Source organism: Lagenorhynchus albirostris, chromosome 13, assembly GCF_949774975.1.
Source record: "Lagenorhynchus albirostris chromosome 13, mLagAlb1.1, whole genome shotgun sequence".
NCBI classification, from domain to species: Eukaryota; Metazoa; Chordata; class Mammalia; order Artiodactyla; family Delphinidae; genus Lagenorhynchus; species Lagenorhynchus albirostris.
In genome coordinates this window covers 65,230,810-65,248,691 of record NC_083107.1, presented here as the reverse complement: position 1 = coordinate 65,248,691, position 17,882 = coordinate 65,230,810, and the positions used below count along the sequence as shown (strand labels likewise).

Here is a 17,882-nt window from a genome sequence, read left to right as displayed (position 1 = left end):
GAGTCAGCACTGTTGTGTGTGTGTGTGTGTGTGTGTGTGTGTGTGTGTGTGTGCGCGCGCGCGCACACGTGTGCACATGGGGAGGCACTGTGTACAGACGGGTGTGGGCTTTGAGCCTCCTACAATCACAAGACCCGACCCTCTATTTCTAGGGATGCGGCTCATACCTTTCATTCGATCAAGTCCTCACCTCGTTCTCCAGGTCTGGGAACTAGAACCCTGACTCGTTCCTTGCACCTGACTGCTTCCCTTGAAGCCCTTCCAGAAGTTCTCATTCCATGACTGTTGTGCTGAGAACCAGAGTTGGATCCTAAACCCAGCTCTGTGGCTGGGCTGCCGCTGTGACAGGCAGACATCCTTGCTGTCTGCTTCCTGCCTGGGGTTCTGTGTATCCCCTGCTCAAGGACCAGCTGTCCCAGCCTCTGTCTCCCTGTTGGGGGACGTCCGGAAGGGCCGGAGGAGCTTCCCTGGACCTGCCAGCAGGCTGCAGTCACCACCCGTTGGCTGTGGCTACATCCTGCTCCCGCCCTCTTCCCTTCCATCCTCGTCCTGGCACATGTACCTCCCCTTGGGCAACAGCCGCATTACAGAGTTCACGTCTAAAGGGGTTTGAGTGCCTCTGAGGTTAGGCTTCCCAAACTCCATCTTTCCTTCTCCATCCTTACCCATATTTTGGTCACCTTTCACCCACGCCAAACCAGAATATTTACTGGGTGGGGGTGGGGAGGGGCAGGTGGTAGTGGGTGGTCGGGAGGGTGGGGAGGGAGGGTGGTGGCGGTGATGTGGCTGTAAGAAGAGTTGGAGGATGTGCCTTGAACTTGCATTTGCATTGCATGCATCCTGGTTGTGGTGGGATTGGGGGCTGACAAAGAATACAGGAGGCTAAAGATCTACCCCCGGCCCCACCAGGGACCCATGAGCCTGTCTCTCATCTTAAAAGGAACAGGCAGCGTCAATCTTATCTATCGGGCCAAATGCTTGAGGATGGTTTCATGGTTGCACTCCCTCTGCAACGTCAAACCAGAGAACAGCTTAAGGGATCCAGCTTTAGACAAGGACAGCTGAAATATTCCCTGCATTGTTGACCTGTTTGGAAGTTCTAAGCTTGTATCTATTACAGGACATAGCAAGGCTGAATTGGCAGCCACAGAACAGCAAGAGACACGTTGAGGTCAAGGGTGTTGGAAGAGGCGTAACAATATGGACAGACGGCAGCAGGGGCGGTGGCCATACCTGATAGTCGATCTGAGGGAAGAGAAGAAAGGCAGGTTCAGGAACCCAAACTAAAACCCAAAGGCGAGCAGATCTGAGAAGGCTGGCTCGGGGCCCTGCGTTCCTTTTTGTTGCACTTTCAGCCTGTTCCCTGGAACACCTGGGAGTGAACAGGGACCATCACTCATTCTCTGTGCAGAGCTGTGACAAAGGAAACCCAACTGCTGTAGGGAGCATGAAGGGGAAAGGAAATTGAAGTGGGAGGAAGGTGTCTGAGAAAAGGAGACTCTCCCTTTCTCATCTCAGCTTGGTTACTCTTCACAGCAGTGATGATAAAATTGGAAGGAAAAGAGACAGTGATGGGAACTGGCGGTAAGACAGAACCTGGATCAAATGTAAATTCCCCAGAGTTGGAGCTCCAAGGAGAAGGAAACTGTTATTCCATCAGACCACTGTAAAGCATGGTGGGAATTTGTTCTAGCATTCCCCTCCTCCCAATCGCTGTACCTCAGTGTTTGTAGGGATGTATGTGTGGGTCTGAATGTGGAAATATCTATGTTTCAGTCTGTTCATGTTGCATAAGGAGGCACTGAAGATGCAGTCCCATTTTTAAGCCACTTCATGGTTTGCAAAGTATTTGCATGTAATGTGTTGAGTTGTCACAGAAATCCTAAGCATATGCTAGGCTCCGAAACTGAGGCTTTGCAGTCTCAGTAGCAGAGGTGAGAATAGAGCAAGCTGTGTTGCTTCCTTTGTAATTAATACCCACCACCTCCATGCACTGTCTTCCACAGTTGGCATGGGTTTCAGTTCTATCCTACTGCTGATCCTGGGCTCCGCTTAGGCGTACAGGCCATTTGATTTACCTGGGCAGACTTATCTGGAGATCAGGAATGAGCTGGAAGGGAGGTGGAAAGTTCCAGCCTGGGGGAGGATGGAGCTTATCCATCCTTGCTCTTTTTCTCTGTCCTGTCTTCTCCCTGCCTATTTGTACACCACCTGTGTTTGGTTTGATGCAAGGCAGAGCAGTGCTCCCATAGCAGTTGGAGAGCCACAGGCCCATGCCAAGGTTGCAGAAATGTATGCAGCTGTCATGTGGGCAGCGCTGTACCCACGAACACCAGTAGAGCCCTGGAGTCTCAGACAGACTAGCTGTTGGCACAAACATAGCCTGTTTCTCAGCAGAACCGTCAAAGGAACCCAAGTGCCTCTTGAGTTGTCAAGGTCTGGACTGTTCTTTGGTGTTTAACTCGATCAGGATCCTGCAAGATCCAGAGGGATCTCCAGGGAGCCTAAGGAGGTCCCAGGTCTGCACGCCCCTTCAGCAAAATGGGCAGCTGAGAACACAAGGCTGCCATGTTGCTCGGCTCTGGGGCACGAGAATCAGATGAAAATATGAACAGCACCCCCAGTTTTTGTGCATGGGGGGCAGACCTCATACCCTCTCTGGACTTCTGTCTCTCATTAGGAAAGGGAAGAGCTGGCTGAGATATTCTTAGGAGTCCTGTCTGGTTCAGGACTTGAATTGAATTGTTCAATCCCTGCCGGTAGACCAGATGTCTCAGTCCCTTCCTAGCCCTTCCCAACTCCTCTCATTTTGTTCTTCTCAGAGGTGAGATTAGGGGACTCTGAGGATGAGGATCCTCTTAGAAGGTACCTGAATCCGTTGGGATCCTTGGCAGAAAACAATGGAAACTAATCCAGGGTGGGGTGAACAGGAGGTCATTTATGGGAAAGATAAATCAGAGTCAATGGGAAATCGAGAGAATGCAACTCAGAAGGTGGGCAGGAATGAGAAGAGGTGGCTACACAGCTGGACACCATCACAGGATCTCCCTGCATTGCTGCACCAAAGATCTGCTGCAAAGAATCCCTCAGCTGGTCCTAGCTCCTTTAGTTACTTCCTCAAGACTCAAGGGCTAGAGTAACCAAGAACATCCAATTGGACAAGCCTGGGCCACAAGTCTACCCTTTGCATCCAATGGCTGGGGAGAGGGAATATTTGGCCTCTTTGACTGCTGCAGTGGGAGACCAGGCCTTGCCTTTCACCAAGGTTCCCCCCCACATGGAAAGGGTGTTCATGTGCCTAGTGGTGATGAAAATGACAACTGTCCACTACTGCATCCTTAGGAGATGTTCTTTGATAGTCTCAGCTGGTTTGCAGAACCTCGAAAGTATGGTGCTAAACCCCATCAATTTCTTTTCCATTGATTTCATGCAACTAGGATGTGGAAATGTGCTCAGAGAGAGCAGGACCCAAAGGGTTCTCCTCCTTCTAGAGCCAGAAACATATTTTTGTTTGAGCTGTGAGCACCACCAGAAAGGCAAGTGCCTATGTCCTGCTGAGAGCCCTGGTCCTGGAACCACAAGTTCTGGTATTGGGCACTCCCCTGTCACCAGCCAGCTGCACCTTGGGCAGGTCATTCACGCTGACTTTTGGTTTCCACATCTATAAAAGCAGGAGTACTGGGGTTTTTGAGACAGTGAATGTGAACATGTTTGGAACTCTGAAGTTCTCTATCAGTGAGGCCTTCGTATTAGAGTGAACCACAGCCAGCGCACAGGACTGTTTCAGGACCGAGGAGCCCTGCCTGTCCATGACGGGGCTAAGGCCCTAGTTGTGAATGTTGCCTTAGTCTCAGTGAACATTCCTGGGATCCTTCGTAGAGATGCTGTCAGAGCTCCAGCCACACAAGTGATGGGTGTGTTTGACTGAAGGCTCGAGGGACATCTGGCACCCGGTCCCCAGCTCTGCCATTAACTCTGTGTCACTTCACGTCACTGGGCCTCAGTTTCTTCACCTGTAATATGGGGACAGGGGATCCCAGCATTTGATGGTTGCACGATCTTAGTTATCCATGTTCGTGCAGAGAGGCTGTGGGGTGTATGATTTGAGAACCCTGCACTTTATCTGTGGGATGCATTAAACTATTTGGGAAAGGAGGAGGGAGCACAGGTATCAGATTTTCTTTTGTAACTCCTTTCTTTTGCATGGTATTAAAAAAGAAAAAAAAAAAAGGAATTCCCTGATCACCTACTCACAGTTAGTGTGTGTGCAGGTGAGTGTGTGTTGGGGGTTGTGTGGCGGGATGGCCCCTTAGGAGCTGAAGGGCTGGCTGAAGAGCCATCAGAGGGGAGGGGAGGCTAGGTGGAGAGGAAGACCTGGCCTTGGATGAGTGGCCGAGCAGATGCTCGTAAGCCAACCACGGAGCTTTGACCGATTTTGGTGTAAGCATAAGAGAAAAGCGTACCTCCCGGCTGTATACCCAGGATTGTTTTTTCCCTTAAACTCCTCCCAGAGTTTAGCCAATGATTCTCAGACATTTCTGTGTATAAGCAGTCCCTGGGGAGCTCATTACAATACAGATTTTCAGGCTCCGACCATGGAGATCGGGACTCAGAATGTTTGGGGGTGACCCCAGGAATCTGCACTGTTGCAACAGCTGGTCTCGGACCAGACTACTTTTTAAGGAACAAGCATCAGAGCCTGCAGCAGGAAGTGCTGACAAGTGGCAAGGGCAGGAGCTGTGCCCACTGTAACCTCCTTTGTCTCAGGTTCTCCTGCAGATTTACAGAGTTGCACCAACTGAACTCTATCACGCTTTGGGTTTTAGTTCTGAGTCTGCAGCTGGGTGAAATCTCCCAGCCTAGCTGGTTGCTTTCTCCAAGGTGTACAGAAATGTCCTCGAAGGGCAAAGCCCGGAAGCATGCTGCCTTACCTTGAACACCTCGGATTTCAGTGGACATGTCCTGTCTGTTGCCTTTAAATTTTGTGGCATGACAAAACTGAAGGACACGATGACATTGTTGTTTTCCATGCTTTCTGGCACAGAGAAGATGTACTGCATGTCCCTCCGGGGTCCTGCATGAAAAAGGGCAGTGAGTGGACTTCAGCTCAGCTCTGGCATTGCAGGATGGGACTGTGACCACTTCAGAGAGGCAGTTCAGTGTTGTGATGGTTGAGATGGAATCTCTGGATTTGGGCTAATAGACCAAGGCCTGGGTCCCATTCCCCACAGTTACTAGTTGTGACACAAGCTTCTTTATTTTGTGAGCCTCAGTTTCCTCCTCTTAAAAATAAGGAGGGAAAGTACAGTTCCTACTTGGTGAAAATGTTTCTTACACTGTAAAGTTGAGGGCTATTTTTATAATAATAAGTGGAATTCCAGAGGCCTCAAGTATGCACTGGTGACAACCATGGAGCCATGAAATGGTGTCAATCCCCCAAGCATCAATGGAGACAGAGGAAGAGAGGCAGAGAGATGGCAATTCATAGAACTCTGCTACCCAAGAGTCCTCACCAAAGCCAGAGGGAGACAACTAACATGAAAACCATTAGATTCAAATGCATGAGAGATCGGGACTTCCCTGGTGGTCCAGTGGTTAAAAATCCGCCTTCCAATGCAGGGGAGGCAAGTTCAATCCCTGGTCGGGGAACTAAGATCCCACATGTCGCCGGGCAACTAAGCCCGCGAGCCATAACTGCTAAGCCCACGCGCCCCAACTACTGAGCCCGCGTGCCACAACTACCGAGCCCACACACCACAACTAGAGAGCCCGCATGCCACAACTACTGAGACTGTGCACCACAGCTAGAGAGGAGCCTGCACACTGCAACAAAGGGCCTGCGTGCTGCAACGAAACACCTGACGCAGCCAAAAAAACCAAACCAAATCAACACAACCAAATGCATGAGAGATAATGTATGAAAAATAAATGAAGATGAGGCAAGCTAGAAATGAATTAATAGACATCAGAAGGTTGGGGTACGATTGGGAAGCTCTGAAAGGGGAATAGGGAGACATAGAGGCCATCTCAGTCATCGGCTTTTTGTGAGGATCAAACGATGACACACTCAAGTGCACTTAGCAGCACAGAGCAGGTGCTCGCCGGCTGCCTCCCTTCCCTCTCTCCCTTGTAAGGAATTACTACAGATGGCACAAGGTATAATTTTGGTCAGTTCATCGATCTGCACTAATATCTGGGGGTGCTGGCCCACAGTCAGACCGGTGCAGCTCAGGAAGATGAATCAGTAAACTTGCTGCCCGAGCAACTCGGTGGTTTCTTAGAATCTGTCCATGGTCTCCTGGTGACTAGGTTCTCTGACCAGCAGAGTGAAGAGCCTGCAGGCGTGGGGTCATTCAAGCATACATTCTCGACAGGCTGGTGCCGAGGTGAGGGAATGCACGTGTCAAGGTGCAAACACACCCACACACACAAACACACACGCACAACTATGTTGTTTGTATAGCTTTTCCTATGCAGGATGTGTGAGCACACTCAGGTTCATCTTCAGAGGGTGATATTTCACTCAACCATGTCACAGACGGGGAGCCGGAGGTGCAGTGAGAGTATGTCACTCACTCTCTTAAAATCACATCAATGAGATTCATCTCCCGGGAGCCCATAGACAGATTCTGAGGTGCCCACCTCTGGGATCTCAGTATGGTGCTGCAGGATACATCAACCAACATGGGCAGGAATGTGCTCCCTGAGGCCTGGATGGTGCTCTGTGGCTTCAAGGGGAAGATGGAGATGACTAAGTTCCACTATGTACAGTTGGGGAGACTGAGGACAGAGAGACCAGAGTCACAAAGCCAAAATGTGGCAAAAACAATGGTTTAACCCAGGCCCTGACTTTTGCCCAGTGTTCTTTTCATAGCTCCCCCAATGTCCTGGATAATTTTTTTTTTGTTTGTTTGTTTTTTTGTTTTTTTTGCGGTACACGGGCCTCTCACTGTTGTGGCCTCTCCCGTTGCGGAGCACAGGCTCCGGACGCGCAGGCTCAGCGGCCATGGCTCACGGGCCCAGCCGCTCTGCGGCATGTGGGATCTTCCTGGACCGGGGCACGAACCCGCGTCCCCTGCATCGGCAGGTGGACTCTCAACCACTGCGCCACCAGGGAAGCCCCTGGATAATTACTGAAGAGCAGTGGGCCCATTCTACTCTTGGGAGGTGGATGGAGCTTAGTAGAAGGACAGTGGGAAAGCAAGAGAGCAGGGGATTCACACTGGAGATTCTCCGGCCCACCCCCACCAGCAATCATTCCCCTGGAGAAGTATAGCTGTCCCTTTGGGCTGACAAAGTCCTCTTCTTCAGGCTGATGGTCTAGAATCGAGAGCCACTGAGAGCTGAAGCTGGGATAGGGCAAAGGCTAGCAGCTTCCCCTCTGGCAGAATAATTACCAAGGTCATAACTACCTTCCACATTTCCTGGAATTAAGTGGTTCTTAAACATCAGTTGGGACCATCTTTCATGGAGTGCGTTTCCATGGTCCAGGCTGATTGGAACTTGCTTACATATAAATAGGCAGAAGTTATCTCGGAAATCTTGACATGACATCCTGTTACAAAGAGAGACACATCACTTAATGACTACGGGTTTGTCCCATAACTTCACTGTACCTCTGCCTGTCAACTATAGTATCCGTTGATTTACCACTGTCCAACCCAAAGGCCAGAGCCCCATTCTGGTTCCTTCGTGGTCAGATACACTTCTGATGTCTCCAGTGGTTGGAAGGACAAGGACAGAGTCAAATTATGAGTTCTTCAGGTCCCTCTCACGGCCAGCAAGACGACTGCCAGTCTCTTTCTGTCCTGGGTCCTACACACTGCTAAGAAAATCACCTTTCCCTAGGGCCCTTTGCCAAATGCACGGTTGGGGTCTTATCAGAATACAATGGATTCAACACCTAAAATCATACCTGTGATTAAAGTTGCGATACTGGAAATATTCTTCCTCCTAATTTATATTTGTCCCTCTGATTCTTAATTACTTAGACCCAGTCTCTTTTTCACACATGCTAAATTTTATTTAAGTATGTCATTGAATAAACCAGATAACCCTTCAGAGAAATGTCCATCTTATTCTTTAAGATGTGAGCATAGGGCTGGGGATGTGTTGTAAAACATCTAGTCCTACATAGCTGCTGGGTGATAACACCTGACTAGAGTCAGGGCTGGGAGATTAACCCCCATGTTCCTCTCTTGCGATTCATGCCAGGAAAGACTGTGGCACTCCAGGGCTCCAAAAAAGATGGCAAAAGAAGTTACAGGCATGATAACCATGCATCCTGGTTTCCAGGAAACTGGTGGTTTCAAAGCTTTGGTGCCAATATTCCCTTCTACCATTAACATTTCCTGCGAGTTCTAACATTTCAGAGAGGAAATACCTTTCGTGCAAAGAGAGAACACACAATTTCCTTTTCAAAGCTTTGGTGTCTTGGTGGAGAAAATAGCCTCCTTCTACCCAGATCTCTGAAAAGCGAATCTTTATTCTCACAAAAGTTTAGGGAAAAGGGTGGGGATTGAGGGTTTGGGCAATAGTTAAAGATTTAAAATCTAATTTTGAAAGAAGTGTAAGTACCAAAACTCGCCATCATCCTTATTTTCATACAACTGGCTTTTCCGTCGGTCGTGGGTTTCCTGCCACTCCAGAGACCTGGGCATGGAGAGACAGACCATAGGATGAGACTTCCTAGGATGTTTCATCTCAACCACACATGGCCCGACAGGGGCCCTTTGCACAGGCCTCCAATAGTTTCTGGGTGTGAGTGGACCGTGTCGCTCTACCTGGTGATTCTATGCTGATGGCTTCCAAGCTGTCCCCCAGCCCCATCCTCTTTCCTGAGCTTCAGATGAATACATGCTATGGTCCGTTCCTTGTCTCCACCAGAGCCCCACCGTGACCTTGAAATCAACGTATCCCAAAATGTACTCATCCTCTGCCTCCTTCTATTGCCCAAGTGAGAACATGAAGGGTTATTCTCTCTCATACCCTCCACGTCCAAGCCATCACCAAATATTAATGATTTATTGATTCTACCTCCTAAACCCCTCTCAAAGCCATCGAATTATTTCCATCCTTATTGCTGTTTTCAAGTTCAAGAACCCTCATCTCCCTCTTGGACTGCTCACCAGTCTCCCGGAACTCAGTCCGGCCCGCTTTCCTGTTCATACTCTACACCTACAATCAAAACAATCTTTCTAAAACAGAAGTCTGGTTAGGGCATTTCCCTGCTTCAAACACATCAGTGCTGCCCTTTTACTCTCAGGATGAACTTCAAACTCTGAAAGAGAACTTGGCCTCTGCCTACCTCTCCAGGTTTACCCGAGCAGCTCCCTGTCCCCCCGCCCCTGAACTGTACACTCCAGCAATAATGAACGTTTTCATTTCCTTAGAAATACCTGTCTGTCTGGTGGCAGTGGCAGCACCCAACCCAGACCCGCCTTGGCCTTCACCATGATGCTCCCTCTGCCTGGAATACACTTCCTCCTTTCAGTCCTATAACCCAATAACTTTTACTCATCTTTCCTCCTAAAAGGCACTTCTGCTGGGAAACATTCCCTGTCCCCCCTGGGGTGCCCTTCCTTGGAGCCCGCACGGCACACTGTACCACTCCCATCTCAGCACTTAGCACCCTGTGTTACTAGCGCTTATTTATTTCTTGCTGTCCCCCATTAGACTCCAAGTGTCATGAGATCAGTGACCTTGCTCACCATTATATTATCCGTCACAGGGCTTTAACACAATGCCTTGGCACATAGTAGGATGCCATAAGTTTTTGCTGGCTTAATTAATTAATAATTAATAATTAATTAATTATTAATAGTTAAAGCTGTCTACTTCATTGGGATAATGTGTTCCAGAAGCTAGTCCTAGAATCTGTGGTGAAGGAGGGAGGCCTCACAGGCAGAAGGAGCATCTGTCACTTCCCAGCCCCCTCCTGAAAGTGGAGGCACACCCATGGGCGACGGCCCCCAAGGCACAAAAGTGTGATGAGACCCTTCTCTGGGACTGACTTGCATGGAGGGCCTGGGTCACCTCTGTGCCGGGAGAGCAACGCAGGGACCACTCAGGCTTCTGGCTGCAGGCCGAGCCAGTCAGATGTGTTATTGTAAAAGGGTAATTTTATAATTAAGTGATAATTGCATTTTCTGCAGTGTGTAAGGGAAAATAAATGTAGTGTAAATCAATACACTATTGATTCATGCAAGTTTGTCTTTAAGTGTGTGTGATTGAAATTTCCATTATGGTTGAGATTAGACCACCCGCCCTCCCCATCCGTCTCCACTCCTTAAAACGTAGGGAAGGGGCTTCCCTGGTGGTGCAGTGGTTAAGAATCCTCCTGCCAGTGCAGGGGAAACAGTTCGAGCCCTGGTCCGGGAAGATCCCACATGCCGTGGAGCAATGAAGCCCGTGTACCACAACTACTGAGCCTGCGCTCTAGAGCCTGTGAGCCACAACTGCTGAAGCCCCCGTGCCTAGAGCCCACGCTCCACAAGAGAAGCCACCGCAGTGAGAAGCCCACGCACCGCAATGAACAGGAGCCCCCGCTCACCGCAACTAGAGAAGGCCTGCGCGCAGCAACGAAGACCCAACGCAGCCAAAAATAAATAAATAAATAATTTTAAAAAACGTAGGGAAGAAATCGGCCAGTGCACGGAGACAGCGATGATGCGGCCATATCGCTTCCTTCCAGCCCGTGGGGAAGGGGAACCTCAGCCCTCAGCCGGGGTACGTGATCTTCCAGAGTAGGTGTGGCAGGGTCCATCCCCCGTCCCTGCTCTGCACACCTCTCCTCCCTGCTCAAAGGCCTTTGTGAACCCCCATGCCTGTAGGTACAAATCCAAACCTCTCAGCTGGCACCAGGCTCTCTGGTTCCAGCCCCCGACACGTCTCCCCTAGGTTCCTCCCCCTCAGGCCAGCTTCTTGGCCCTGAACACACTACAGATGTTCCTGGCTCAGCGCAGCAGCCGACACTTCCCGCCTACCTAGGGACGGCTTCCAAAGTGAGTCATACTTTTTCTTTGGTTGAACTCCAGTTCAACCCCATTCAAGAAGCTTTCCCTGAACAGGCCCGCCCATGGGAAGCTTCTCTTCCCTGACCCCTGGGGTCCCTTATTGCCTTCACTGGTCATTTGATCTTTAGCCCGGGGGACGTGGGCAGAACGTCAGCTCACGTGAATTTCTTGCCTCTCCTACTCAAGGGGACTGTGCCTCTGACATCTGCCCTTCCTCCACTCCTACTGCAACAGCCAACCCCGAATCAGGGATTCAGGTTAATCGGATCCCACCCCACGCCATATTGGGCAGCTTGGGGTGATGACTGGGAAGGGCTGGAAAGGGCCATGGATATCCCCAGGGAGGAAGAAAGGACAGAGGCAACATAAAAGGAGGGAGTGCGGCGGGGAGTAAAAATATCGTCCAGCGGTTCGTGGTTTTGCAATTTCATTCCCCTTCTGCGCGGGAGGAGGGGATTCGGCTGCCCTGTTCTCCAGGGGGCATCTGAGGGAGGTCACACCCAGGTTTATGCTAAGAATTCATGTCTCTCCCTCTCCCTCACATTCCTACCCTCCAGCCCCACCTGTGCAGGCGCCTCGGCTGGCTGGCGGGCACCGCCCAGCCTGGGGCCTCAGGCTCAGGCGGGGATGGGAGAACTCTGCACTTGCCTCCAGAACACACTTCTCCGTGTATTGATTTTCACCTGCTTGAACGCCATGTATTTCCTTTCAGGTCATGTTCTCCCTCGTGCTAAGCTGCCACGGCTGGCCAACGTGTCTCGACTCTTTCCGTGGGTCTAACACAGGTCCTCAGAGACCTGCGGGCAGGCTGGGCCTTGCTGGCTGCTGAGAGGAGCCAGTCCCCTGTGGCTGGCCTGCCATCCCTCTCAGACCTGTCACCTCGTTCTTAGTCAGCAAAGGGGTGGGGACCAGGGATCCATCCTCCTGGCAGCTGGGAAACACCAGCCCAGCTCTCTGGGAACTACAGACCACACAGCAGGGGCCCCATAGGTCAGCTGGGTCAGCGAGCAACTGCCTGGGACACGGCCAGCAGAGGCACCTGAGACCCACGTAGCTTTGTTCACTCCTACCACCAGCAAGGCACTGGCTGCTCGTGGGAGTCTGGACCAATAGGGCAGGATGGACAACGCAGGTCGACTGAGTCAAGCAATCAGCCAGATCTTTGCCTCAGCTCCCCAGCTCCCCCTAGAATGAAGTCTTTTCCAGCCTGATGACATGGCATCATCTGGACCAGAATCCCATGGGATCCTTTTATGGAAGGAGACTCCTTCTCTCCATCTGTGTCTGCCAAGTAGAACTTGACTCCTGCCCTACCCTACCCTCTTTTAATTTCGTACTTATTCTAGGTATATGGGTTCATCGCTCAAGACTGCTTCCTTCTGGAGGACAGACACTGTCTCTTGTCATCTGTATGCATCCCACAGCACCCACCCAGCACAGTGTACTTAGTCCGCAGTACACAGCAGGTGTTTAAGTGATGCTTGGTGAATGGCAGCACGGGAGTGCGAGTTCAACTGAAAGTCACACACAGGTGTGAGCTGGACAGACCTGCAGTGAGATCTACCTGCTGCCCTCATGGGTCAGAATGCTCTCCAAACACCGGGTCTCCATGAAGGAGAGAGAGAGGTTTCCAAAAGCCGTACCTGTCACTCCAGCGCCCTCTCCATTCGCTCTCGCCCCAGGGGTTCCACAGGCGGATAAGATATTCCCAGCCGCTCCTGTACTGAATCTGCAAAGAACAGAAAAGGAAAACTGTCAGTGGTCTCCAGCAAGAGTCAGCAGAAGGGATATGAATGCAGCTGCTTTTCACCTCCAAGGACTAATTTAACTTCTGACCTCATTTGGCTGCAGCAGGAAAAAAAAATGGAAAGAAAAAAAATCAGTGTCTCTGCCTGTGTGGAGTTGGAATGAGACCGAGGAGAAAACGGTCCTTCTTTCTGTGCAGCACCTTGAAGGGCAGGCGCAGCGTCCTCAGTCTGTACGACTGCATCCTAAAACCTGCGCCAGCTGAGACAGCAGCAGATAAATAGCACGGATGGTGCCATGGGCTGCAGAGGGGAGATCCTTATGGGTCTCCAGCCTCCTCCATGCCCTGTCACAGCCGGCATCTCTATTCCACTCAAATAGCTGTTTCCTTGCTGGCGGCCCCTTGGGAGCTGTGCTGGGGTCTCCACAGCACTGTCCTGAGCAAGGCCAGTAGGAGGCTGATTTGAGCACGACCAGGACCTTTGAGGCCTGGGAGTGGAGCCCTCCTAGCCTGCGGCCCCGGGGCTGCACCCGACCCCCCCGGCAGCCTGCCTCTGTCAGCGAGCAGGGCATCCCCGTGGCCTGAACGTTCCTTCCTTCCCCAGGGGATCGCATCATCATCTGTCCCAGATACAGCGGCCGGCACACTTGTTCCTTCAGACCACTGAGGCCAGAGGGCAGGACCGTTTGTTGAAAAGTTACAACAAAACTATCACAACCCTTTGAACTTATGTTCCTGGATCCAGGAGGCCTCCGCCTGGTGAGAGGAATTAAAGCATGATTGAGTTGTGGCGGCAGTATTGATCTGTGCTAATGTTGTCTGAGGAGACAGAGGCCTGGAGAGGTGAGGAAGGGGCGGACTTGTTCACTGATTCCAGGTCACAGGAGAAAGTCCCGAGTGGAATATTCCCACGTGGAAAAGAAACCCGTGTGTGGAGGCAGGGCTTGGAGACAGGCCTGGCTGAGTGTGTGACGTGCACTACGGCCTACCATCCTCTGAGGCAGATATTCATATAATCTTCGTCTTGCAGAGGAGACTGAGCATCAGAGAGGTTAAGCAACTTTCCCAAGGCCACAGAGTAAGTGGCAGAGGAGGAACTCTGATCCCAGCCACTGTCAGTCTCCGAAGCCCAGGCTCTTAATTTTGGAATTGGGAGTGGATAAAGGATACAGCTGCTCCAGGGCCCGGCTCATTCTCACATGTGGACGAGACCCTGACCTTGCACGTAAACCCTGGGCCAGCACGTGATTACCAGTAGGGCAGAAGGAGCAATGTGGTCAGACAAGGGCCCAAGAACCCAGCTTGGGTATGGTTCTTTTCTTGTCTACTTCTGTCTAGCTGACACTGCAGTGGAAGGTACTCTTTTAATGCCGCATGGGATGGGGATGCCCCTCTCTGCCCCCCACCAGGCACCCCAGGCTTTGCACACAGTGTATTCTTAACTGCCAGCATGTGACGGAGCCCATGGAACAGGGACGTGAGAAACGGGCGCCTGGTGGCCCAAATAGCTTAATGAGCCAACCTCAGTGCCTAAGGGACAGTCAGGGGCTCAGACAGGCACAGGGGAGAAGAGTGGCCAGTGCCTGGAAGGGGCTGAGAGCAGGGCTAAATGAGGCATGCAGAGAAACACGTACCCCCTGGCCCCGGGGAGTCACTGACCCAGCTAGGTGCATAGTAAAAAATGCCAATTTCATTTATCTTCCTGTCTGTGTCTCACCCAGAGGGTGGATGAGCAGATTAAAAAGCTCACTGCATTTATGGGCTGGTTTAATCTTAGCACTTGCGGTCAGAGTTATAACCTCCTCTTTCTGCAGGAAGAACCTTTAATCAAGTTCTTGGGCGCTTGTCTGACCGTGTCACTTCTTTTCTGACAGTGCTCTGTTGGTGATCACATGGGCCTTGGCCAAGTGCCTCAGGCGTAACCTTCGAGGCTAAGGTCACAGCTGCATCTGAGAATGGGCGGCTTTCTTGCTTCACTCTCCTGGCTGCTGACTGTACCCTGACCCTGGTCAGATCTCTCAGAAAGGGTGCCACTGGGAAGAGGTGATCCAGGGTATCTGTCCGAGGATAATAATTCCTTGAAAGTATTCTCTTGAATGCAAGTTCCAGAGGCAGTTCATTGTTACTACTAGAAAAAAAATGGTTTCATGGCTAATGGCAGACTAAAACCAAGCTGTACTTACATTGTTAATACAGGCCTTCTCAGAGCCTTTAACATGTGGACATCCGAATACTGCTTTCACAGAGCATCGCACCAGGCTGGTGCTCCTTTGAGCACAGGCTGGGAAGTGTCAGCAGCCGCAGAGTGGCAAGAATGGCGGGAGTGGACGCAGGACACACGGTCTTCATCACCTACTGTCACAGGAGTGTCCTGTTCAGACTGCTGTGTGTTATAAGAACAACTCAAAGCGTGTGCTGTGGGGGAGCAAGCATCCGGGCTGTGAGCAGAATCATCTCGAGCCCAAACCCCAGCCAAGCCCGCACTTCCACTCCCCAGTTCACCTCCATGACCTTGGCCCTAGGTGTTCACTTGGCTGCTCTATGAGCCGGCAGTCACTGCCATCCCCGTGGCCAGCCTCTGCGGGACTCACATTCCATGGCCATCTGGACCTCTGGATACACAAGTCCCTTCTCCCCTGCATTCAGAGGAGAAAGAAAGGCTGTCTCAATGTATGAAAAGGGCCTTGCCAGGAATGGCCAGCACATCACGCAGGTACCATGGCTCCTTCCTTCCATGCCCAGCACCGATATCACTCATTGACCACAGCTCTCTTTTTCCAGGTCCGGAAGCAGAGCCCAAGTCTTGTCAACACAGTAATCCAGGCAGCACCGCCTGGGTCAAGGCTGGGACACGAGAAAGCTGACTTTCTCTCCCTAACCTAGACTTGTCCACATCCGGGACGGGGAGCTACGGGGAGCAGGATGTCCATCCGTGGCCAGATGTGATGATGGTATTGTCTGTCTCCACTGAGAATTCAGAGAAGGGCAAGGGAGATCCCAGAGGAAGGGCATCTGGGGCCACTGGGACTGGGATCTCTCATGGCTTCCGTTTACCAGGGCCTCTTCCTTGCTTGTGGGAAATGTCATTTGAGCTCCTCACATATTCTGTGATGGAGAATCCGTGATGGCATCCTCATAGGCCAAAGACAAATGCATGCATTCACTCATGCGAGCACACTCACCCACTGATCCAGCAGGCATTTATTAGGGGCCTGCTCCCCTCCAGCTGCTGTGCAGAGGAGGCATGTTGGTACTGATTTCCTTAGGGAGGAAGGCGACAGAGAAAATATTGCCTCTGGTTTTTTTGTTTGTTTGCTTTGTTTTGTTTTGTTTTTTAACATCTTTATCGGAGTATAATTGCTTTACAATGGTGTGTTAGTTTCGGCTTTATAACAAAGTGAATCAGCTATACATATACATATATCCCCATATCTCCTCCCTCTTGTGTCTCCCTCCCACCTTGCCTCTGTTTTGCAGATTGGAACATTCACCCAAACACAAAACAATGGAGTAACTGGCCTTAGGTCAATGGACAGGAGAGACAGATTGACACGCAGAGAGGGAAGACAGATATGAGAAATAGGCCATAAATAGAAGCTGATACTCTGCGTTCCTCGGCCCATAACTACCTGTGAAAAATGGACCCTGGGGTTTGCGACACTGTCTCTTATGACCTAGAAGACATGATCAGACCTCAGGAGTTGTGAGAACTACAGAGATGGGGGAACATTTGTGGGAAATCATCACAAGGCCAGGAAGTGCTGTCCCTGCACGGCTGTGTGATAAGCATAGATGGGAACTCAGGAGTCGTGGTGTCTGGGCCCAGCCATTTCAAGCAGCTGTATCACCCTGGCCTTCCCCTCTCGGGTGTCGGCTTCGCATTTACAAATCGAGGAGGCTGGACTTCAGTAGTGTTTTCCAGACCAAACGCTACTGCACACACCGATGATATGCATTTTCGTCCACCCAAAGCTGGTTGCTGCATCACGGGGAAAGACTGGTCCCCAGTAGCCATCCTCCCCTTATTCATGGGAATAAAGTTCTAGCTGGGCACAGGGCAGCCCAGCGAGATGGTATGTTTCCCAGACAATGTTGGGCCTCAGGGTGGCACATGACTAGGTCCAGACTCATTGGATCTGAGAGAAAATGGTGTGTGCCTTTACTGATACGTGCCTTCCTTAGGGATGTATAAGTGTCCCTGGCCTCTTTCTCCTCCCCCGGCTGGGAAATGAGGGGACCTGAGGCAGCTGCCCTGGGCTCACAGATAGAAGCCCCATGTTGCAGATGGCAGAACCAGCTACCAGCTCTGGAATCACCTGCCTAGTTGAGAAGTGAACTTGATCTTGTTTGAGCCCCCTGCATTTTCGAGTGTCTTTGTCAGCGCAGTTCAGTTGGTATGTAACAAATAAAACCCTTTTGGGGCAAAATTTTCTCCAAAGTCAATTGGGTAGTTAATTCTGCTTTCTTTTTGGGCTAATCCCCCAGCCTAGTTAGACACTCTGCCTGTCTGAGGCCATTCAAGGATAGTAAGATTTCTGGTGGGTCCCTGGGGGATGAGGATACTGGGCACCGGAACTACTGGATGAAGAGAGGGAATGAGGTTGTCCATGATGGGCCTGGACATGGTGGAGGCAAGGGTGATCACTACTTGTTTCAGCTTCTTGGGCTCACCGAGGCAAGTGATTCTGACTCCTGTGTAGGGGAGCAAGAACCCTGGGGCACCGTGTTCATGGAGAGCCTTACCTGCTCAGCGCCAGTCCCTGTGTAGGCATGCCGACTCACCAGCCCGTTTGCCATCCTCGTGGACTCAGTTGTCGGCTTCAAAGGAGAAAAGCAGACCAAGCGTTAAACATTCACACATTCTTCAAAAAGATAGAAAAGCACCATTCAGTCAGCAGCTGGGCTGTGGCCAGATGAAAAGCATCCCTGACTCACGTTGGAACAGCACGTGTTCCTGGATTTCTTTCCTAGAGAGGCAGAGTTTGAAGGCTGTGGGGTGCTTGTGGCCCCAGCATTTCACACCTCAGGAGACCACCCCATGAAAGACAGAAGGCCACCAAGTCCTGAGGACGTGGGCTGCTGGCTTCTCCAATTACTTGCTATCAATGAGACACAACACA

The 17,882-nt window shown here is 51.1% G+C and overlaps 1 protein-coding gene across 1 annotated transcript in view; it reads right to left on the bottom strand.

The window, feature by feature from the left end:
- The window catches only part of CAPN13 (calpain 13), a 58,260-nt gene that overhangs the window by 13,835 nt on the left and 26,543 nt on the right, over positions 1-17,882 (bottom strand). Inside the window, 6 exon segments of the mRNA XM_060168965.1 lie at positions 1,234-1,245; positions 4,932-5,074; positions 7,413-7,555; positions 8,578-8,652; positions 12,659-12,744; positions 17,506-17,580. Of these exon segments, the coding sequence (XP_060024948.1) occupies positions 1,234-1,245; positions 4,932-5,074; positions 7,413-7,555; positions 8,578-8,652; positions 12,659-12,744; positions 17,506-17,580 (534 nt within the window).